Here is a 23,367-nt window from a genome sequence, read left to right on the forward strand (position 1 = left end):
TTCTCGACCCTTGTGCAGTTTCTCTCTATCTACTCTATCCAGACCCCTCATGATTTTGAACACCTCTATCAAATCTCCTCTCAACCTTCTCTGCTCCAAGGAGAACAACCCCAGCTTCTCCAGTCTACCCACGTAACTGAAGTCCCTCATCCCTGGAACCATTCTCGTTAATCTTTTCTGCGCCTTCTCAAAGGCCAGAAACAAACTGATCAAGAAAGTTCTCGTGAATACACTTCAGAAATTCTTCCCCTTCTCTGCCCTGAACACGATTACGATCCCAGTCTTTATTAGAATAACTGAAGTCCCCCATTACTCTACAGTTCTTGCACCTCTCTGTAATTTCCCTGCAAATTTGCTCCTCTGTATCTTTCTCACTAGTTAGCGGTCTATTGAATACACCTAGTAGTGTAATGGCACCTCTATTATTTCTTAACTCTCGCCATATAGATTCTGTCCTTTACCCCTCCAGGACAGCCTCCTTCTCCAGCAGTGTAACATTCTCCATAACCAGTACTGCCACACCACCTCCTAGCTTTTCTTCCCTATCTTTCCTGAACAACTTATAACCAGGAATATTTAAAACCCAATCCTGTCTTTTTTTGAGCCAGGTCTCAGTTATTGCCATATCATTATTCATATACATACATTGTAAACCCACCTTAGACCATCCTGTACTCTCTCTTAGTTTGACCCTACCTAATACTTTACTATTTCTTATTTTAGTGCTTTCTGCATCTCTCACTTCTTTGAGTATTTAATTTCCCCTTTCTAATGTTACATCCTGATGCTCACCCCCACCAAATTAGTTTAAACCCTCCCCAACGGCACCAGTAAATCTCCCCGCGAGAATATTGGTTCCGGCCCTGTTGAGGTGCAACCCGTCAGGCCTGTACAAGTCCCAACTCCCCCAGAACCAGACCCAGTGCCCCAGGAAGCGCAGAAGGGGCCAAATATAAGGCACTCACTTTACCCAGCTGCCCACCTTTGGCAAACAAGCCAAAGGTGGGCAGCGGAAACGTTACAAGGACACCCTCAAAGCCTCCCTGGTAAGGTGAGGTGTGGAAGAAAATGATCTAAGCCCTATTTTTAAGGAAAGGGTTAAGTTCACTTCTTGCTGAGTTAATTAAATTAGTGGAGCTAGAAAAGAAAACACCCAAACCTCTCAGATCTTGGAACAAAGAATGTTGTAAATACATGACTGTCTAGTGTTTACATGAGTTTCCAGATACCCTGCTTATCAGAAAACGGACAGGGAGAAACTATGGAAGGACAAGATAAAAGTCTGCCTCCTGAAATGACCTTTGTATTTACAGGATGTATGATTAATGCTCATATGAGGTGTTTTAGATTCCTGTTTCAACTGTATAAAGATAGAGCGAGTTTTCCTGTAAAAGTCAGAGTTTTCTGCCTTGGTACGGTCCAAGCAGGCTCGCCGAGATATCTCGCTTTTTAAAATAAAATTCTCTCGAAGCACGGCTCTGAAAGCCTCCGCCTGAGTTAATTTAACTTAGAAATTTCCTCGACAGATTCTGGTGTAGTCAGGCAGGATCTCTAAAAAACGAGATCCAAAAGAACTAAATTTAACTTTTAAAGAGAAAAGAGGAATTTTAAGGACCTTCCTAGCTGAAAGGAGGAAGGTGCCTAGGCCGTCCTAGCTGAAAGGGGGACGAGCTGCCGAGATCCCCTGAAGGGTGAGGCATAATTTAAGGTAGCTACCGCAAAGAAGCTAAAATAACAAAAAGGCAAAAGGAGACCCCGAACTGAGCAGAAAAGAGAACACCGGTGAGCGCTTTGTAAATTATTGTATATTTTGTAGGATTGTCCTAACTCTCATTTCAGAAAAGATCGCGAGACGTTGCACCCGGAAGAATGGGAAACAGCTCTAGTCGAGCAGGGCGCTCGCGCCCAGCTCCTAGAAAAGGAAAGAAAGACGACCTCTCAACTGAAAGAATGAAAGTACATCCTGAGACTGAGAAAAGAATCCGTAAGGTAGCAAAGCAACGAGAGAAGGTAGGAGATCCTATTGTGCCGCCCGGCTCGCCGGCGGACACTGTAATTAAAGAAACAGGAGACGACAGATACGCGGTAACGTTTAGTAGCGATTTGTACGGCTGGTCTGATGGGGATTGGCCATATGGAGGAAGTTTTAAATTGTCCTTAATTGAGGAATGGAGACAGACCACCAAAGATGGGGCGGGGGACCCCACTTGGGATAAAGATTATATGGAGAATTGTTTTAAAAAATGGACAGAGGTGGCAAAAAGGCACCAGCCCCCGAAAAATAAAAAGAAAGAGGAGGAGGGTAAGGAGAAGCCCCCTCCCTCTTACAGCCCCCCCGAGTGCCCCGGTTATGACTGCTTCACTTGTCGGCTTATATCCCCGTCTTCCAACCACCAAGCCGGATGATTGGCAGGAGATCATAGAAATAGTGGCCGCCCAGCTAGATCAGGCCTCTAGGCGACAAATGCAACCACGACCCCAGAACCCACCAGAGGATGAAAACGGGGAAGGAGGGGCAAGTGGAGGAGCCGAAGGCGAAAACCCCAACCCTGACCCTGGAATGAATACCAGGAATACCATAAGACAGGCTGATTCCACCACTACCCCCACGACACAAGCCCCCCGTGTAAGGATCGGGGTTGTCCTAAAGCCCTGGACACCGGGGGAAGCTCGGGATATGATATCAGCCGCCCCTAATCCTGTTAAGAAGCCAGTAGCCTTTCACAACTGGCTTGAGCAAACCTGTACCATTTATAACCCCCTCCCCGGAGATGTGAAATTATTACTGCAGGCAGCATATGGGTCCTCTTGGCAGGGGGTGAAAGATATGATCCCTATACCCGCCAGCGAAAACGGAGATTGGCGGGAAGATAATAAGGAAGAAGGAAATGAGTCCCGGGAACATTGGTTGCAGCACAGGGGCAAGGATGCCATACTAAAGGGAGCTAAAAAGCATGGAGATATAGGGGAAGTCACGCGCTGTCTGCAGAAAGCAGAAGAATCAATAATAGATTTTACAGGCAGATGGAAAAATAGTTGGGACGAGCATGCAGGAATACCAATGGATCAAAATGAACCTTTGGCAGTGCAAACCTTGTTAAGTTGTATGTTGCCGCAACACGCGAGAACCTATAAAATTAAGGTTTTGGACTGGCAAGGAAAAAGTTGGAAGGAAACAATTACAGTCTTGGCCAACATGGATAGGGAGGGACTATTCACCTATAAGGAAAATAAGGCTAAAACAGCAGGTCAGTACTATCAGCAAAAGGGAAGAGGACAAGCACAGAATAATAGAGGAGGGTTTGGGGGACGAGGATGAGGAAGAGGGAGAGAACAGTGGCCCCAACGAGACCGCTCCCAAGATGAGTGTAGAAATTGCGGAAGGAAAGGGCATTGGGCTCGCGATTGCAGATGCCCCCCGAAACAGGGTGGAGGGTTGCAAGGGGATTTCCCCGAACCTCCACCTTCATTGGCCCCTCAGTTTTCGTTCTCTAACCCCAACCCGCACCAATCAGCATAGGGATGCCCCGGAGGCTTAGTGGTACAGGCGGCAGCCCTCCGCTTATCAGCTGACATTGAAGAAAACCCTTTGGTAGTAGTAAAAGTAGGAGACACTTATGTGAAATTCCTGGTGGATACCGGTGCTGCTACTATGTCTTCTGTGCCATCCTCTGTGGGATTACCTGTAAGCAACACCACCGTCTTAAGTATGGGTGTGGCCGGTATCCCCATGAAAGAATTTTTATCTGAACCTACCAAATTGATAATTGAAGGACAACCAGTTAATGATGAGACTTTGATAGTCTCTAAAACAACACCTCTCCCTTTATTGGGAAGACAGACTTTGTGCAAACTAGGAGCCACAATTTATTGCACAAAGGAAGGAATGTTCATGGAGCTCCCTCCAAATAAAATTTATCAGTTCTTTAATGGGATTAAAGAAGAGAAAAGGGAGGATAACAAAGAAAAAGCTGCCCTCTATTGTTGGCAATTGAATGGCAACTTCTACTCCCCTTTGATACATGAAGTTATACAAAATTTAAAAGCTAAAATCGACCCTAATACTGAAGAATTGATGTATATCATTTTGACAAGCTTTGAGGCAGTTCAGCTTCATTGTACAGCCTGGTACACTCGACAAAAAGCTGAAACTTACCAGTGTCTGGTACAATCCTTTTTTAAAAAAAAGAAGAAATAGTAGAAGCTATGCCCCGCATTTATTTTGGACCAGAGGTTGGGGGTAGCCATTGATTTGACACCCTTACAGCAACAGTGGTATAGAGAAGCGAACTCGACATCCCATCTGACATTGGCTGCAAAACCGCCAGCGAAACCTAAAGATATGGGTCCGATGATTGTAGGAATAGAAAAAGAAAAACAGCAACAAGGCTATCAACCTTGGGCAGTAATCAAGAAAGTCAGTATCTGTTTGCTTTCACCCACAAGAAGCAGCAGTACAGATGGACCAGATTGCCCCAAGGATACACCGAAAGCCCCGCAGTATATGCAGCAGCAGTAAAAAGAGACCTTGAAGACTGTTCATTATCAGACCAGTCTGTGCTGTTGAAGTATGCGGACGATTTGCTTGTGGCTTCTAGCCACGGATACAGGTGCATGCAAGATTCCCTGAAACTGTTACAGCACCTATGTGAAAGAGGGCACCGAGTGTCGTTAGCAAAGTTACAATTTTGTCAGACTCAAGTCCAGTACCTGGGTTTTCACATATCTCAAGGGCAGAGGCAGCTAGGACCAGAAAGGATTCAGACAATTCAAAGTGCCACCATACCAAAGACAAAGAAGGATATCTTGTCATTTTTAGGGATGGTTGGGTACTGTAGACAATGGATCCCCGATTATCGAGAATGGGATGCGGTCCTAAGATCAGCTGCCCTAAATGATGCCCCACCCAAGGTGGAGTGGACCCCAGAAAGAGAGGAGGCATTTAAACAGTTAAAGAAAGCCATTACTAATGCTCCGGCGTTGGGACTTCCGAATTATGGTAAACCTTTTCAGATGTATGTGAATGAGAAAGAAGGATTTGCAACCGCAGTGCTAACCCAAGAACATGGTGGGGGAAATAGACCAGTTGCTCATTATTCGGTTTTGCTGCCTCCAGTAGTAAGGGGAATGCCAGCATGTCTACGTGCTGTAGCTGCTACTGCGGTCATGGTGGAGAAGTCGGTATCTATTGTTTTGGACTATCCATGTTACTGTCATTACAGCCCATGCTGTGTTACTTTTGAATTCAGCTGCCACACAACACTTTACAGCGTCTCGAAGAACAGGTTATGAAGTATTACTGCTGTCACACCCTAACTATACCTTTCGACATGCACCGGTAGTGAACCCAGCCACCTTTCTCCCTACTAAAGAAGTAGAGGATCCAGACCAGCATGATTGTCTGTTAACAGTGGAAATAGCCACCTTACCAAGACCAGATTTGCTCACAGAGCCCATGGACAATCCTGATCTTATTCTCTATACGGATGGATCATCGTACAGGCCGTCGGATGATTTGCTTTTGGCAGGCTATGCTATTGTAAACCCCCACGAAACTGTTGAAGCATTTGCCCTGCCTCCCGGAACCTCGGCTCAGGCTGCTGAATTGTTTGCCCTCACTAGAGCTTGTATAATAGCTAAAGATCAAACTGCTAATATCTATACTGATTCTAGATATGCATTCGGTGTGGTCCATGATTTTGGACAACTGTGGAAAAACAGAGGCTTTATCACCTCTGGTGGAAAGCAGATTAAGCACTCTCAACTGGTGCTTAATCTATTAGACGCCATTCAGTTGCCAAGTAAGGTAGCCGTTATCAAATGTGCAGCTCACACAATCGGTGAGGATGAAGTATCAGTAGGAAATAGGAGGGCTGACGAAGCAGCCAAACAGGCCGCTTCGGCACAGGCAGACTGCCTTCAAGCAGTCTCAGTTTCCCCTCCACAGATACTAGACATCCAACAACTTAAAACAGCCCAACAACAAGTTACTAGACAAGAAAGAAGGACTTGGGAACACCAAGGTTGTTTTCTCAAAAACGACATTTGGTGTCACCCTGATGGGCGAACTGTTTGCCCTAGGTCTCTATTCTTGCCCCTGTCTCGCCTAGCACACGGTCAGGCTCACATGGGCAAAGGAGGGATGATACATGCTATTAATGCACAGTGGTATGCACCAGGAATAACAGTATTAATTGAAAAAGTTGCTAGAACATGCCAAATTTGTCAACAAAATAACAGAGGTAAAACACCTGCTGAATATGATCATCTACCCCAACCAAGTATGCCCTTTGAAAATTTGCAAATTGATTTTGTTCACATGCCTCCAGTATCAGGTCTCAAGTATCTATTAGTCATAGTAGATATGTTCACAAGGTGGGTAGAAGCGTACGCCACTAGGAGAGACGATGCCCGAACAGTAGTAAAAATTCTATTTAAAGAAATAGTACCAAGATATGGGATACCTATGGGAATCAACAGTGACAGGGGAACACACTTCACAGGAAAAATCTTGCAGAAGCAATAGGATTCCAGTGGAAGTTACATATACCATATCAACCACAGTCCTCGGGAATTGTAGAGAGAGTAAATGGGATAATAAAATCTACCCTCACCAAGGTATGTCAGGAGACAGGACTAAAATGGCCAGATGCCTTACCATTGGTACTGTATACAATGAGAAACCAAAAAAAAAAACACTGGTTTGGCACCACATGAAGCCTTGTTGGGGAGACCAATGCCTACCGGCGTAAAACCACCACTGGTGGCTGAAGAAATAGCATTAATTTGGAATGATGAAAAATCACTAAAGTATGCTCAAGCCATGTGTGAAATAGCGAGGAGTCTGCACGAACAAATAAAGCAGACACAGGTGCCCCCATCAGAAGGAAATATGCACCCTTTCAGGCCTGGAGATCAAGTGTTAGTAAAAACATTAAATAAAGAATCCTTTTCTCCTAGGTGGAAAGGACCGTATCAGATAATTCTCACAACACGAACCGCTTTGAAGTTGGAAAAACACCCGAACTGGGTGCATGCAACCCGCTGTAAATATTATTTCCCCGACGAATCACAGCCGAAAGAAAAGGCATTGAACCAGGACGAGCTACGGTCGCCCGACTAAGAAAACCAGTCATCTTCTCGCTAAAGAACTGTACCTGCCCTTATTTTGTGTTCACTCCCAATTGTGTATTGTGGACTTAAAAGTATCTATAGTTACTCAAATATCCAGGGACGAATGTCAGAACTCATTTGTGCGCCAGCCTGGGCATTTATTATTTTGGTTACGGTTACTATCGCGCTTGCGTGTTGGTATTGTAACGAATTAGTTCAAGAGTGTTATAGAAATAAGCAGAAAAGAGAAGATGAGGTGGGACTTTTGGAAAAACTATAAATGGACATTGGGCGTTCTGATCATTTTAGCAGTAAGGAGAGTCAGACAGGAGGAAGAATTACTTGAAGAAGGAAAAGTATGGAAGGGAGATGTAAAGTGGGAGAAAATTGATAAGGCAACGCAGCAAGGTAACTTTACATGCCCAGAGGGAAAAAATTGTAAGATAGGGAATTTCACAGTGATGTGTAAAGCTTGTGAAGTAGGAATAGATCAGCGATTAGGAGAAGTGAAAGTGACCAGTGAGGAAGGATTTAATATATCCCTGAACTGGAAGGGGGATATGACTTGCCTGACCAGCACGGACCAGGGTGAGAGTCGCGAGACCAATGGAACATTGTATGACCCTGAAGAAAAAAGAACTTATACCTTTGGGCAATGGCAAAATGTAGAAAAATATCTGTCTGTGCACAAGATTGAACCCTTACCCCCTGTAATTAATTTGACCAGACTGCACAATTTGATACGTAATGACAAGCAAATTGAGGAAGCTCTGTCAAAAAGAGGCAGAGACATCCACTAATTTAGAGTCGAAATGAGTTACAAGAAGGGGCAGCTAGTAAGAATCGCAGATGAAGTTACCTTTTTGACGGTACACCACTGGTGGGATGTGTTTTTCAGATGGTCCCCAAAAGCTTCCGCAGTACTGATGCTAGCTGTACACCCTATAATAATCATGGGTGTAGTGATGCTTACATTATTAATAATCATTTGTGGAATATGGATAAAGTTGAAAAAATTAATTAGTCAAGTAATGAGCCTGGTATCCCAAGTAGAAAGGAAAAGTGTGTCCATAAAAGGAAGGTTAAATCGCATAGAGGGAAAAGTAGATGATTACAATGAAGAGGAATGTCTTAAAATGCGACCCTACCCTGAGGGGTATGAACCCCCTTTTGAACAAGAAAAGAATATATAAGAAACTGTGTTGATCTAGTAAAAGATCAACAAGGAGGGAATTGTGGAAGAAAATGATCTAAGCCCTATTTTTAAGGAAAGGGTTAAGTTCACTTCTTGCTGAGTTAATTAAATTAGTGGAGCTAGAAAAGAAAACACCCAAACCTCTCAGATCTTGGAACAAAGAATGTTGTAAATACATGACTGTCTAGTGTTTACATGAGTTTCCAGATACCCTGCTTATCAGAAAACGGACAGGGAGAAACTATGGAAGGACAAGATAAAAGTTTGCCTCCTGAAATGACCTTTGTATTTACAGGATGTATGATTAATGCTCATATGAGGTGTTTTAGATAAAGTTCTTGCTTTGATTGCATTTACAAGAATGTATGATTAATGTACTTGTGTGGTGTGTTTTAGATTCCTGTTTCAACTGTATAAAGATAGAGCGAGTTTTCCTGTAAAAGTCAGAGTTTTCTGCCTTGGTACGGTCCAAGCAGGCTCTCCGAGATATCTCGCTTTTTTAAATAAAATTCTCTCGAAGCATGGCTCTGAAAGCCTCCGCCTGAGTTAATTTAACTTAGAAATTTCCTCGACATTAGGTATCACCACTGACACCTGGGAGTCCCTGGCCGAAGACCGCCCTATGTGGAGAAAGTACATCCGGGAGGGCGTTGAGCTCTTCGAATCTCAACGCCGCGAGCGTGAAGAGGTCAGGCGTGGGCAGCGGAAGGAGCGTGTGGTAAATCAGTCCCACCCCCCCCTCCCTTCCCCAAACAAATATCTGTCCCACCTGTGACAGGGTCTGTGGCTCTCGCATTGGACTGTTCAGCCACCAAAAGACTCATTTTGGGAGTGGAAGCAAGTCTTCCTCGATTCCGAGGGACTGCCTATGATGATGATGATAAAACCTGGCGTGCGACTCACACCCTGTTTGATGGCTGCTTGTTCACTGAAAACCCGTTGGGAGGCAAAAGTGTGTAACTTGTGCGCCCGATTTTACAGTACATGTCAATCCAAACACCAATTGAATACCGAAGACCACAGCAAACCTATTGGAGGTGTGCTGGCAATGCGTGAAAACACCAGCGGCAGGTCAGGGCCATAAAAGGAGCGACGTGGACGCCCCGGGAGCAGCATGGAGGCATACTACTTCAGGAGCAGCTGACGTCACCAAGGTCCAGGTCGGTGATTGAAGCGTGGGCAGGTACAGCAGGAGCGATGAGATTGGGGTGAAGGAGCGGCGAGAGACTGTAGAGGGACGTGATTGGGGCCCAGGGGCAGCGCGAGTTCGGGGCCCAGGGGCAGCGCCAGTTCGGGGCCCAGTGGCAGCACGGGCCAGCCCACACTGCGATATGTGTGCGCACTAGGTCCGTGCAGCAGAGCAGGTCTCCAGTCGTCCTGGTTAACCCTTGCTACTGGACCAAGACCTAGCTCTGTCAAGCCCATGTGGTGGCTGGTGTGCAACGGCCACCACACGTTAAAAAAATCCACCCACAGGCATCTTCCACCCTTCAGCATGTAGTTCGGGTCCTTCATTGAAACACCTGTGAACTCATCCTTTGTTGGCATGGAAGCAAGTCATTCTCGTTTCGAGGGACTGTCTATGATGATTATATGAAAAACAACAACAGCAAATCCTTTAGCGGTGAAGACCGAGGGACTCCAGAGTTTCAGCAGACGTGTAGTAACCACAGCCGCGTTTCATCATATTCTCCGCAACACTGCTGCAAACCCGCCATCTCACCGCAGACACAGGCGGATAGTCAAGAACATTGTGTCAGATGGGAAGAGACACATCGTCAGCGTAAAGTACCCCGCCTTATGACACTTAGTGGGAAACATGTCCGAGGGTAGTTGGCATTGCGAGCCCAAAGTAATATCTGCCTACATCTCTCCCGGTTGGCAGACTGAATGCGCTAAGTCACCGCGAGCTGCTTTACGCCCTGCGGCACAATAAGTATCTCCTCCCCGAGAGGGCGACTTAAGAGGGAGGGGGGGGGGGTGTGTGGGGGTGTACCGTATACGTAAAGAGCACTTCCAAAACAGGAAAAGGGAGCATAGGAAAGAATAATGTAAGGGATGATATTGACGGCAAGGGAATAGATAAAGTTATAGAACAGGAGTCTAAAAAGATGGTTATACATAAAGTGAGAGGAAATCCTATTCAAAATGAGTTAGACTGTCTGTACAGCAATGTGCACAGTGTCCGTAATAAAACACGGGAGCCGGAGGCAATCATGCGTTACGAGGAACTAGACGTAGTAGGGATTACTGAGACATGGCTACAGAATAATCAGGACTGGGAATTAAACATTGCAGGGTGTAACATATTTAGAAAGATTGAGAGGAAAAGAGGAGAGGTGGAATAGCTGTATTTATTAGGGATAACATAATGGCAGTAGAAAAAAAGTGATGCAGTTCAAAAATCCATATGGATAGAGATAAAAGATAATAAAGGATCAATCACATTAATAGGTGTAATCTACAAACCACCTAATAGTGGAAGGGAGCTGGAGGAAGAAATATGCAGACAAATTTGGGAAATGAGTAACAAACATAGAATAATAATCATGGACATTTCAACTACCTTGATATTAATTGGACAGAAGAGGTAGGTAAAGGGGATAAGGGAATGTAGTTGCTACAATGTGTACAGGACTCCTTTCTAAACCAATATGTAAAAAGCCCAACAAGGGAGGATTCTCTATTCGATCTAGTAATAGGGAATGAACAAGAGCAGATAGAGAAGTAAAAGCAGGAGAACATCTTGGCAATAGTGACCATAATATAACACGCTTTAAGATGATAATTGAGAAGGACATAAGTATGATAAAAAATAGGTTAATAGATTGGAGAAAAGCTGATTTTGAGGGGCTGAGAATAGAATTTGGGAAAATAAAATGGACAACAATGCTGGCAAAAAATGATGTAGAGCAGCAATGGAAAACATTTCAAACGGTGTTCAACAGAGTGCAGGAACAATATATTCTGCTAAAAGGGAAGAATAAACTAAACACTAATGGGACTCCATGGATGAATAAAGCCATAAGGGAACAATTGAGAGTAAGCAAAGAGGCATACATTAAGTACATAGACGGCAGGGGAGTGCATGACAAGGGAGAATACGAAAAGATTAGGAGAGAAGTTAAAAAAAAACAATTAGGAAGGCAAAAAAGAACTATGAAATTAAATGATCAAGAAACATAAAACAAAATAGTCAAATATTTTACAGGCACATCAATTAAAAGAGGAAGGTTGGGATGGGAATAGGGCCATTAAGGGATAGACAGGATAATACCACAGGTAACGAGAGAGAGATGGCAGAAATATTAAATAATTATTTTGTTTCAGTATTTACCAGGGAGATAGAACAGGTGGACATGACATCGGATGTTGAGATTAGTAATGAGATAAGTACATTTAAAATAAGAGGGGATATATTAAATAAACTAATCAAACTCAAGGAGGATAAAACCCCTGGGCCAGATGGATTGCATCCACAGATTATAAAAGAATCTAGGGAAGAGATAGCAGAAGCCTTACTAAACATATTTAATAATCAGTTTGAAAAAGGTGTAGTGCCAGAGGACTGGCAGATAGCTAACGTAATACCTATATGTAAGAAGGGGATAGAACATGTCCCAGGAATTATAGACCAGTCAGCTTAACATCGGTGGTAGGAAAAATAATGTAATCCCTACTAAAGGAGAAAATAGAAGAATATCTGGAAACCAAAAATATAATGAATGGTCACAATGGATTTCAAAAGGGAAAGTCTTGCTTGACCAACCTCTGATTTTTTTCAAGAGCTAACAGAGAGAGTAGACAGTGGTAATGCAGTAGATGTAATTTATCTAGATTTTCAAAAGGCCTTCGATAAGGTTCCCCATAATAGACTGATGAACAAGGTCAGAGAATGCAGAGTCAGGGGGCAAGTAGCAGAACGGATAGCTCGCTGACTTCAAGACAGAAAGCAGAGAGTAGGGGTAAAGGGCAGCTATTCACAGTGGCAGAAGGTGGGTAGTGATGTTCCACAAGGATCAGTGCTGGGACCACTGTTGTTCACAATTTATATTAACGATTTAGACTTGGGAATTAAAAACACAATTTCTAAATTTGCAGAGGATACCAAATTCGGGGGATAGTCAATACTGAGGAGGACTGCAACAAATTACAGGAGGACGTTAATAAACTTGCAGAATGGGCATATAATTGGCAAATGAAGTTCAACACAGATAAATGTGAGGTATTACATTTTGGTAGGAAGAATAGGGTGCGAGTCTGGGTGGGGTAAAGGAACAAAAGGATCTCAGAGTAAAAATACACAAATCGCAAAAAGTTGCGACACAGGTTAGCAAGGCCATAAAAAAAGCAAACCAAGCACTAGGGTTTATTTCTAGAGGGATAGAATTGAAAAGTAGAGAAGTTATGCTAAACTTGTATCGAACCTTGGTTAGACCATACTTGGGAGTACTGCGTACAGTTCTGGTCTCCATATTATAAAAGGGATAGAGGCACTGGAGAGGGTGCAGAGAAGATTTACAAGGATGATACCAGAAATGTGAAAGGAAAATATAACAGGCTGGGTCTCGTTTCTCTTGAAAAACGAAGGTTGAGGGGTGACCGGATAGAGGTCTTTAAAATTATAGGTTTTGATAGAGCGGATACAGAGATAATGTTTCCACTTGTGGGGAAGAGCAAAACTAGAGGCCATCAATATAAGATAGTCACCAAGAAATTCAATAGGGAATTCAGAAGAAACTGTTTTACCCAGAGAGTGGTGAGAATGTGGAACTCGCTGCCACAGGGAGTGGTTGAGGCAAATAGTATCGATGCATTTAAGGGGAGGCTAGATAACCATATGAGGGAGAAGGGAATAGAGGGTTATGCTGATAGATTTAGATGAGGAAAGATGGGAGGAGGCTCGAGTGGAGCACAAACACCGGCATGGACTAGTTGGGCTGAATGGCCAGTTTCTGTGCTGTATATCCGATGTAATTCCCTCCCCTCAAGGAGTAGCGTTACCCTCCATTTGATCCGGTTCGTCTATGGGCTTGGCTTATGGTTTTTTTTAAAGAATTCTGCACAGCAAACAAAGCAATTAATATTGTGGAGACAAAAAGTAACGTGCGTTAGTTTCTAAGGATGGCATGTGGGCAAAAGAAAGCAAGCAAACACACAGCCCATTCAAATCAGTGGCTGGTATCAGTGAGTGGAGAACTACAGCATTCACACAGCACTGCACTGGGAGTGCCGGCCTGGATTTTATGCTCGAGTCTCTCGCGAGTGCCTCGAACCCGCGACCTTCTGACACAGGGGCGAGCGAGCTACCCACTGATCAACAGCTGACACCTAACAGAACAACAGGGGGCCTCTCTAACCCTCGGCTGCTGATTCCCGGATATCACTCAACACCTGGGTTTTACATTTAAAAAGGGCAGACGGACCAATACACGGACAGAGGATCTTTTAAAAAGACAAGGTTCTTTTTTTTATTCATTCACGGGATGTGGGCGTCGCTGGCAAAGCCGGCATTTATTGCCCATCCCTAATTGCCCTTGAGAAGGCGGTGGTGAGCCGCCTTCCTGAACCGCTGCAGTCCGTGTGGTGAAGGTGCTCCCACAGTGTTGTTCTAGAGGGAGTTCAAGGATTTTGACCCAATGACGATAAAGAAATGGCTGATATATTTCCAAGTCAGGATGGTGTGTGACTTGGAGGGAAACATGGAGGTGATGGTGTTCCCATGCACCTGCTGCCCTTGTCCTTCTAGATGGTAGATGGGTTTTGGAGGTGCTGCTGAAGAAGCTTTGGCGAGTTGTTGCAGTGCACCTTGTAGATGGTACACACTGCAGCCATGGTAGTGAATGTTTAAGGTATTGGATGGGGTGCCAATCAAGTGGGATGTTTATCTTTCCCATGCATTCCACAGAACTTTTGCAGGGACGGAATCTTATCATGTGGACTATATGACTAAAAGCCTTCTCTTCCTCAAAAAAACCCAAACTCACTGATACCAATATCCAGCCAAAACTGTTAAATCGGCTGATTCAAAGATCACAATCGTAACACTACAATCACACAATCGCCACACAGAGGGTGCATTTAGTAAGCCTGTGTGCTGGAGAATGCACTCATTGACCCACGAGGCACCATTTAATGGGCTGGTTAGAGGCCGAACACTGATCGGTATTTCTGCCGCTGGCTCGGTAACGAAGTGCCGATCACTCGGAGCTCATCGTAACTCCAGAGTAGGAAGGGGGGGAGCGGCTGTGAAGCCGGCTGTACCTGTTAAAACTTGCGTGTTCGGAAAAGCTTCAAACCACACGCACAACTACAAGGCTTCGGCATGCTGTCAAAAACACCATCCGCTGCCTCGGCGATCGGTTTCACCACAACGCATGCACTGTAACCCGAGAGCGGGCTGACCGCAAATGGAGGGCGGAAAATTCCGGATTTGACAGATGCCTTTGGGGGCCTAGAAGTACGTTTGGCGGGGGTTGAAAAAATAGATTGGGGAATAAGAAGCGATTTCCTTTCCAAAGGTGGTTGAGTTTTGTTGGGGGGGGGGCTGTGATTGGGGTGGGGGCAGGGAGGGATTCAGAAACTGCGCATTCCAATCCCTTACAGGCCACACCCTGGTCCTTGATGGTGCATGGTGCAGTGAGACAGCAGTAAGTCACTCTGCTGGATGCTGACTGGATAGGATACATCTCAGAATGGGACACACCTCCCCCAAAAAATAAACTACAACCAGCACTGAATATATCTATAAATAGACTATGTGGAGGAATTAGGCTAAGTGTCAATCTTAGTTGAACAAATCTTGCAACTTTATTCCTTTCAAGAGAATTCTATGGAATTCTCTACCCCAAAGGATTGTGGAGGCTCAGTCGTTGAGTCTATTCAAGACTGAGGTCGATTGATTTTTGGATCCTATGGGATTTAAGGGATATTTGGATCGGGCGGGAAAGTGGAGTTGAGGTTACAGATCAGCCATGATCTTATTGAATGCCGGAGCAGGCTCGATGGGCCGTATGGCCTACTGCTTAACCCATTTGTTGGAAGTCTTGCTGCAGCTGTACGGGGTATTGGTGAGGCCACACCTGGAACACTGCGTGCAGTTTTGGTTTCCATATTTACGAAAGGATATAGTTGCTTTGGAGGCAGTTCAGAGAAGGTTGATTCCGGGGATGAGGGGGATTGACTTATGAGGAAAGGTTAAGTAGATTGGGCCTCTACTCATTGGAATTCAGAAGAAGGAGAGGTGATCTTATCGAAACGTATAAGATTATGAGGGGACTTGACAAGGTGGATGCAGAGAGGATATTTCCACAGATGGGGGAAACTACAACTAGAGTACATGATCTTAGAATAAGGGGTGGCCCATTTAAAACTGAGATGAGGTGAAATTTCTTCTCTCAGAGGGTTGTAAATCTGTGGAATTCGCTGCCTCAGAGAGACAGGGACGTTGAATAAATTTAAGACAGAAATAAGACAGTTTCTTAACCGATAAGGGGATAAGGGAGTAAAGGGTTATGAGGAGCGGGCAGGGAAGCGGAGCGGAGTCCATGATCAGGTCAGCCATGATCTTATTGAATGGCGGAGCAGGCTCGAGGGGCCGTATGGCCTACTCCTGCTCCTATTTCTTATGTTCTTATGAATCGAGGGATAGGGCGGGAAAGTGAAGTTGAGTTAGAAGATCAGCCATGATCTTGCTGAATGGCTCAAGGTGGCCTACTGCTGGCTCCCATTTCTTATGCTGTCTAAAGGCTTTAGTGTTTAGTCGTGCCAATTTCAGCAATTTGTTTTTTCGGAAAGTAGCATTTATTAATGAATTGACTTCAAGATCTCTTGAAATACTGTACGATGTGCAGGGATCGGAATACGGCCCAGATCACCTCACCCTGTTGACAATCTTCTGCTGGCAATGCGACCGATAGCATGCGCTCGCTTGTAGGGAAACCGTACACAAGCATTGACATCACTCGAGAGGCCCAAACCGTTATAGTTCCACAAGCACGAAAATTCACTTCATGTAATAACTGCAGGGTGTTACGTCATCCAAATGCCTCAAGTGTGCAACATTATGCTACATCCACTGAAAACATGAAGTTGTTTGCAGGCACGGGGAGGCAGCTGGGGTGGGGCGGGGGGGGGGGGGGGGGAATCCATTGAGACATCAGGCCCTCCCTTCTCCTTCTCTGCCCAAAACCACCCAAAGGAGGCACGTCAAATCAGCATCTTTTCCCTCCTCATGTGCTTTGATTAAGGTATCATTAAGAAGCCATTGCAAATCAGATCAGGTTAGAGCCTGTTTCTTGCCTGTTAATGATTCTCAGTATTTACTGGCAGGCAGGACACGTAATCATTCATCATGGTAACAATCAAGGAAACCAATAGGATTGGCACTTCTGCAGAAATCAGCGATTAGTCAGCAGTGGAAGGTTGGGGTGGGTGGGAGATGGGAGGTTTTCACCTTTAAGTCCTCGTAGAAGGAAGCTGTTTCGTCCTCGATTATCGGCTGCAGCAAAGGGCTTCGCCGCTTGCTAGAAGGGGAACCCTGTGGTGGGTGTTAACAGGCAGGTTACATTTGTTCACCCCGACACTGGACCCTCCCGCCCGTCACAACAGTAACCCCAACCCCTTCGCCTGCCCCTCCGCCCCCAATCGCTCATCACCCGCCAGCCCAACACAACTCACTGAACCGCACGCGGCAAGAGCAGGAAGTGCTGGGGGAGCGCCGGTGGAGCGAGGGGGGGGGGGGGGGGGGTGGAAGAGGATGAATGTTTCGGGTCGACGACCTTGCGCCCGAACTGGGAAAGGTTAGAGACGTAACAGGTTTTTAAAGGGAAGCAGAGGCAGGGAAATCATCATCACCATGTTAGAGGAGTGGAAGATGCCTGTGCGTGAGTTCTTTTAATGTGGGGTGCCCATTGCACACCGCTTACCACACGGGCTTAGCTGGGCAAGGTCTTGGTCCAGTGGCAAGGGGGTCCAAGACGACTGGAGACCAGGCACCGCTGTATGGGCCGAGTTACCTTCGGCGAGATGTTGGCCGCAGGCTCGGTGCTGGGTGGTGCCCTTGGTGGTAGGGAAAGAACAAAAAGGAAGGTCGGTGATGGCGGGAGAAGTTCGGACAGTTTGCGGGGGGGGGTGGGGACGCTAACGGGGCGTAAACGGCTTTTCGGCCGGGCGTGGCGGCGCTAACAACTCCAGCGAAGTTCCGCGGCAGCGGTAAACAGTAGCGTCCCGCTCGGCAGCGACCCGCTTTCGCCCCAGAGCGGGAATTTCGGTTGTGCCCCCTGAAGCCACGGGGTGAGACTTAAAGGGGAGGGTGAGGTTGTGAGTAAAAAAACAAACCGGCTTTCTTCACGTTGGATCGCGGGGTCCATGCCATGATCTCGTGGCCCAGCACCCTGCTTGTGTGCTGGGCTGCTGCCACGGCACCCCGCTCCCCGGCTGTCCGGGGGGCAGCCCATCGTTTCTCTCCCCCGGAGAGTCGGTAGCTCGGCCCAACCCTTCACTGATCCCTTCCGCCTTTCGGTATTTAGTGCTCCACTTGCTCTCGGGGGGGGGGGGGAGGGGGTTACCCAAATATAGGTGGCGGTGCGGGACCTCTGGGCCTGGCGCAGGAACTTACGCCTCGGGGCTGTGAGTGCCCCCAAACCGGGCACTACGCAATCTCCCCCACCCGCTAACTGACAAAAGAGACGAGGGTGCAAGGCAAAAGGGGGCGGTAATGGGGCAAAGATAGCAAAGATGGGTCTAGAGGAGGTATAAATGGCAACTGTAGATTCACTGCTGTTTTGAGAAAATGGGAGCTGCGGTTATAGACTGTTACATCTCTGACTTCCTCCAGTTCTGACAAAAGCTCATCGACCCGAACCATCACCGTTTCTCGCTCTACAGATGCTGCCTGAACATTTCCGTTTTTATTTCCAGATTTCCACCATCCGTAGTATTTGGCTTTGGTTTTGACTGTAAGGCGCAAGCCCGATGCAGCGGGAAACAGAGTCGGGGGCCCGCAACAAAGCTGATTGGCGACGAGTGTTTGCCCCAAACTCGCTCTGAATGAGAAACAGACAACCGTCAGATTAATGGATAAACACAGGGCCGCGCTGGAGACACTCAGCAGGCCAGGCAGCATCTGTGGAGAGAAGGAGAGGGAGAGAGAAACAGAACTGAGCGTTTCGGGTCGCTTCTGATGAAATGTCATCGGCTTGCAACGGTGCGGGGACAATTTTAAATCTAACCCACCCGTCGGGAATCTGACGTCAGCAGCTGCAACGTTGGTTTCACACCTTCCTGGATTTTAGAGGAACTGGAGGAGGCCATTCAGCCCCTCGAGCCTGTTCCGCCATTCAGTGGCTGATCTGCAGCCTAACTCCATACACCCGCCTTTGCCCCAAATCCCTTAACAAACTTTGGTTAACAAAAGTCTATAATTCCCCAATTTAAAATTAACAATTGACCCCAGCATCAAATGCCGGTTGCGGAGAAGAGTCCCAATCATTACCACTCTCTGCGGGTAGATGCGTTTCCTAACTTCACTCCTGCAAGGCCCGGCTCTAATCTTTAAGCGATATCCCCGATTTCTAGACTCCCTAACCAGCGGAAATAGTTTCTCTCTATCGAACCTGTCAACAATGTTCGCATTAAGCTGCGTGGCTGTTTAGGGTTCTCGTGCAGGTGGCTCGCTGGCTTTTGAATGGACAAACCGCACGTGCACGGAAATTTGAATGTTCCGCATGCCCTCCAAAAAGATTAACGGGAACATTGCCTATATTAAGTTCCAGGGCTGAGGGACTTCAGTGACGTGGATGGACTGGAGAAGCTGGGGTTGTTCTCCTTACAGTAGAGAAGGTTGAGAGGATGTTTGACAGAGGCATTCAAAATCATGAGGGGTCTGGACAGAGTAGATGGAGAGAAACTGTTTACATTGGTGGAAGGGTCAAGAACCACAGGACACAGATTTAAGGTGATTGGCAAAGAACCAAAGGCGACATGAGGAAAAGCCTTTTTTACGCAGCGAGGGGTTAGGATCTGGAATGCACGGCCTGAAAGGGTGGTGGAGGCAGACTCAATAGTGGCTTTCAAAAGGGAGTAGGATAAGTAGCTGAAGGCAAAAAAAAAACTTTGCAGGCTACGGGGAAAGAGCGGGGGAGTGGCACTAGCTGAGGTGCTCTTGCAGAGAGCCGGCACGGGTTTGACGGGCCGAATGGCCTCCTTCTGTGCTGTAACCGTTCTATGACTCTACAAGTTCCCCTTAATATCTTGAAAACTTTGATCAAGTCCCACCCCCACTTAAATGTCTAAATTCCAGGGACTATAACCCTAGTTTGTGCAATCTCACCTCATTATCATTCTGGTAAACATTTCTGCTCTCTCTCTAAGGCCGATATCCCCTTCTCCTCCTGGCTTTTACTCCCCATTGAAGGGCAATATTGGGCGGGGTGTAAAACCGCCGTTCCTGATCCCCAGGGTTTCCCGCCCGGCGAGTTAGGCTAAAATGAAGTCCGTTAACTCGCTCTCTCTCTCTACCCTTCACTGTCTCCACCCCTTTCTCTTTCTCTCTCTCTCTCTCTGGCCCCCCCACTCTGTCTCTCCGCAGATGCTGTCAGACCAGCTGAACGTCTCCAGCATGCTCAGTTTTCGTAACAGATTTCCAGCACCAGCGGGATTTCGCTTCTGTAACTTTTAGGGGGGGAAAAAAGATTAGTATTTATAAAGTGCCTGTCACGACCACTGGACATCCCAAAGCGCTTTACAGCCAATGAAGTACTTTTGGAGTGTAGTCACTGTTGTAATGTAGGAAACACGGCAGCCAATTTGCGCACAGCAAGCTCCCACAAACAGCAATGTGATAATGACCAGATAATCTGTTTTTAGTGATGTTAGTAGAGGGACAAATATTGGCCAGGACACAGGGGATAACTCTCCTTCTCTTCTTCGCACTAGTGCCATGAGATCTTTTACATCCATCTGAGAGAGCAGATGGGGCCTCGGTTTAATGTCTCATCCGAAAAACAGCACCTCCGACAGTGCAGCACTCCCTCACTGCACTGGAGTGTCAGCCTAGGTTTTTGTGCTCAAGTCCCTGGAGAGGGACTTGAACCCACAACCTTCTGACTCAGAGGCGAGAGAGCTGCCCACTGAGCCATGTCTGACACAACGGGTGCACAGGTTGCACTGCATACAGCTCCCATGATGTTGGACCTTGTTGATCCCCGGTAACAGAAACCATCGTTCCCGACTGAAATTTGAAGGCGCTATGGAGAAACCTCACAAAGAAAGCAGCCTGGTCAATGGCTGCTGGAAATATGGAGGGGAAAACAGCTGGATTGTCCGTATAACATTTGTCGCAACAAGTTTTAAAAACAGGTTCTCTCGCCTCCTTTAAAGAGCGTAAGAGCGTGGTAAGCGTAAGCCCGCTAAACACCAATGCACAGTCACTTCTGGGCTCTGGTTCCTGTCGCCCCGCGGGCTGTGGTGGAACAGAGGTCCAATTCTACATGATTTGGTCAACAGGAGTCAAAGCGGAAGCTTTAGCAAACCCTGCCAGCGGGGTTTGGCGTCGACATCGCGATTGTGAGGAACGCTTTCATTTTACAATAAAACTCCCACTGGAGAGTGGCGGGACCGCCCTCTTTCTCGCACGTGTCCGTGCGATGCTCCACCTGCCAAGGCCCTCGGGCACCTCTCGAGACGACTACAGTCGGCGTTTGGCCAACTCTCGCGGACCCCGAGGTGGTGTCCGCTGTTGTGGCCATTGCAACCCTCACAGGATTTCTTCACCCTCACACTAAAAAAGAAAATGTTAGACCATATTCCCAACGCAGTCTCGCACAGCTGGAAAGACATCATTATTTCAAATATGTATATAGGTGTTACGAGGAACCATTAAAAGCTGCTGGACACCAATTAGCCTTCAAGGGCCACTGTGTAATTGAAGCACTGACCACACTTGATCAGCTCCGCTGGGCGGGCCACATTGTTCGCATGCCAGACACGAGACTCCCAAAGCAAGCGCTCTACTCGGAACTCCTTCACGGCAAACAAGCCAAAAGTGGGCAGAGGAAACATTACAAGGACACCCTCAAAGCCTCCCCGATAAAGTGCAACATCCCCACTGACACCTGGGAGTCCCTGGCCAAAGGCTGCCCTAAGTGGAGGAAATGCATCCGGGAGGGCGCTGAGCACCTCGAGTTTCATCGCCGAGATCGTGCAGAAATCAAACGCAGGCAGCGGAAAGAGCGTGCGGCAAACCTGTCCCACCCACCCCTTCCCTCAACGACTATCTGTCCCACCTGTGACACCTGGGACTGTGGCTCTCGTACTGGACTGTTCAGCCACCCAAGGACTCATTTTAAGAGTGGAAGCAAGTCTTCCTCGATTCCGAGGGACTGCCTATGATGATGATGAATGGGAACTTTTGGTTCTTATTTTTATACCATGCTGGTTTACAGAATGTGTGTGTTTGATCAAACTCAGCTCCCTCACTCAACCAAGGTACTGCTCGTGCAGACTGCTGCCGACAGTGGGCTTATATATTTTGGCAAATTTTTGGTTTCAGTACGGTACTAGAGTTGGGAAATGTGATACTTTTCCATTTTAGATGCATTTAGGGCCAATCTCTTGGGGTCTGGCACTCACGAGTGAGGCACCTTGCCCGCTCTCTCGGCGTGTGGCACTCACGAGTGAGCCACCTTGCCCAATCTCTCGGCATGTGGCACTTGTGAGTGAGTCACCTTGCCTCTAGCCCTCTGCATCAGCATCGGGTAAATCCAATCAGGAAAGGCAAGGGTTAAATAGGGGTTAAGCCCGCCCCCCCTTTCCTCTGTCCCCGATCTCAGAAAGATGGCGTGCAATCCAGTGTGAATGGTCCTGGGTGGTGTTGCCAATTTGTGAGCGGGTTTGCTCGCCCACTGGGCACTGGGTTCGTGAGCTCTTACGCCCGGCTACAATCGGCCGAGACAGAAGGCTTTCAACTCCGCAGCCAACCCCAGGCCTCTGAAGCGGAAGGGACGTGTGCAATGCAGGACATGGCCCATCCTTTCAGCGCTGCACACCAACTCTCAATAATGGCACGAGGTCCTCAGGGCAGCTGGTTGGGTAAAGGTTCATCTTACCACCATGAAGAGTCAACCGCGAAAAGACTACGATCAGGACTGTTTACGAGTGGCATTAACTGAAAGCCCTTCCAACTTGGGACTGTCTGAGAAGCGCTTCCATCCACAGTCAGCTTCCGACAGAGCAACAGAGCGGAGGTGGTGACTGAAGATGTAATGTATGTACCTGTGAGGATGCTCACAGGTTTGCAGAGCTGTTGAGTTGTGAGTGGCTTAGCCAGTCACGTGATGTTCACAAGACTCAGTAAAACCCCGGCCAGTTGGGTTCGGGGGATCCACGACGAGGCAGGTGGTCGTGAGCCTGGTGGATGAACTGGTAATGTTTGTAGTGTGATTGTTAAACCATTTGCTAATAAACCAACTCGTTCTTAATAGCAATGTGTTGCTATGAATTCTTAAGCAAAGAACCCATGAAGCAAATATATTACAAAAGAGGGCTTAGATATGCAGACTGAGGGCGTCCATTGCCCACGACCTTCTGGTTCGCGGGGCCCAGCGGGCGAAGATCCCACCAGGAGCTCGCTTACGGAAAGACGGCTCTTCAAACCCCTCCCACCCTGAATCAGGGGTGTCCAAGCTTGTATTTGGGAGGGCAGCGAACAAAGTTTGGATCAATTCGCAACGGGTAATTATAGACCGGTTAGCCTGACATCGGTAGTGGGGAAAATGTTGGAATCAATTATTAAAGATGAAATAGGAGTGACAGGATCGGTCCTAGTCAGCATGGATTTATGAAGGGGAAATCATGCTTGACAAATCTTCTAGAATTTTTTTGAGGATGTAACTGGTAGAGTGGACAAGGGAGAACCAGTGGATGTGGTGTATTTGGATTTTCAAAAGGCTTTTGACAAGGTCCCACACAAGAGATTGGTGTGCAAAATTAAAGCACATGGCATTGGGGGTAATGTACTGACGTGGATAGAGAATTGGTTGGCAGACAGGAAGCAGAGA

The 23,367-nt window shown here is 46.8% G+C and overlaps 1 protein-coding gene across 4 annotated transcripts in view; it reads right to left on the reverse strand.

Annotated features, from left to right (window-relative positions):
• LOC139250280 (protein FAM13A-like) overlaps positions 1-23,367 on the reverse strand; it is a 111,595-nt gene that overhangs the window by 16,275 nt on the left and 71,953 nt on the right. For 3 of the 4 annotated variants that reach the window (XM_070872790.1, XM_070872781.1, XM_070872774.1), the window contains one exon: positions 16,764-16,847. The exons of the other annotated variant lie outside the window; for it this stretch is intronic. In XM_070872790.1, coding sequence (XP_070728891.1) covers positions 16,764-16,847 — 84 coding nt within the window. The remainder of the gene's footprint in view (positions 1-16,763; positions 16,848-23,367) is intronic. 4 annotated transcript variants of the gene reach the window in all.

This window comes from Pristiophorus japonicus, chromosome 2 (genome assembly GCF_044704955.1).
Source record: "Pristiophorus japonicus isolate sPriJap1 chromosome 2, sPriJap1.hap1, whole genome shotgun sequence".
Taxonomy (NCBI): Eukaryota; Metazoa; Chordata; class Chondrichthyes; family Pristiophoridae; genus Pristiophorus; species Pristiophorus japonicus.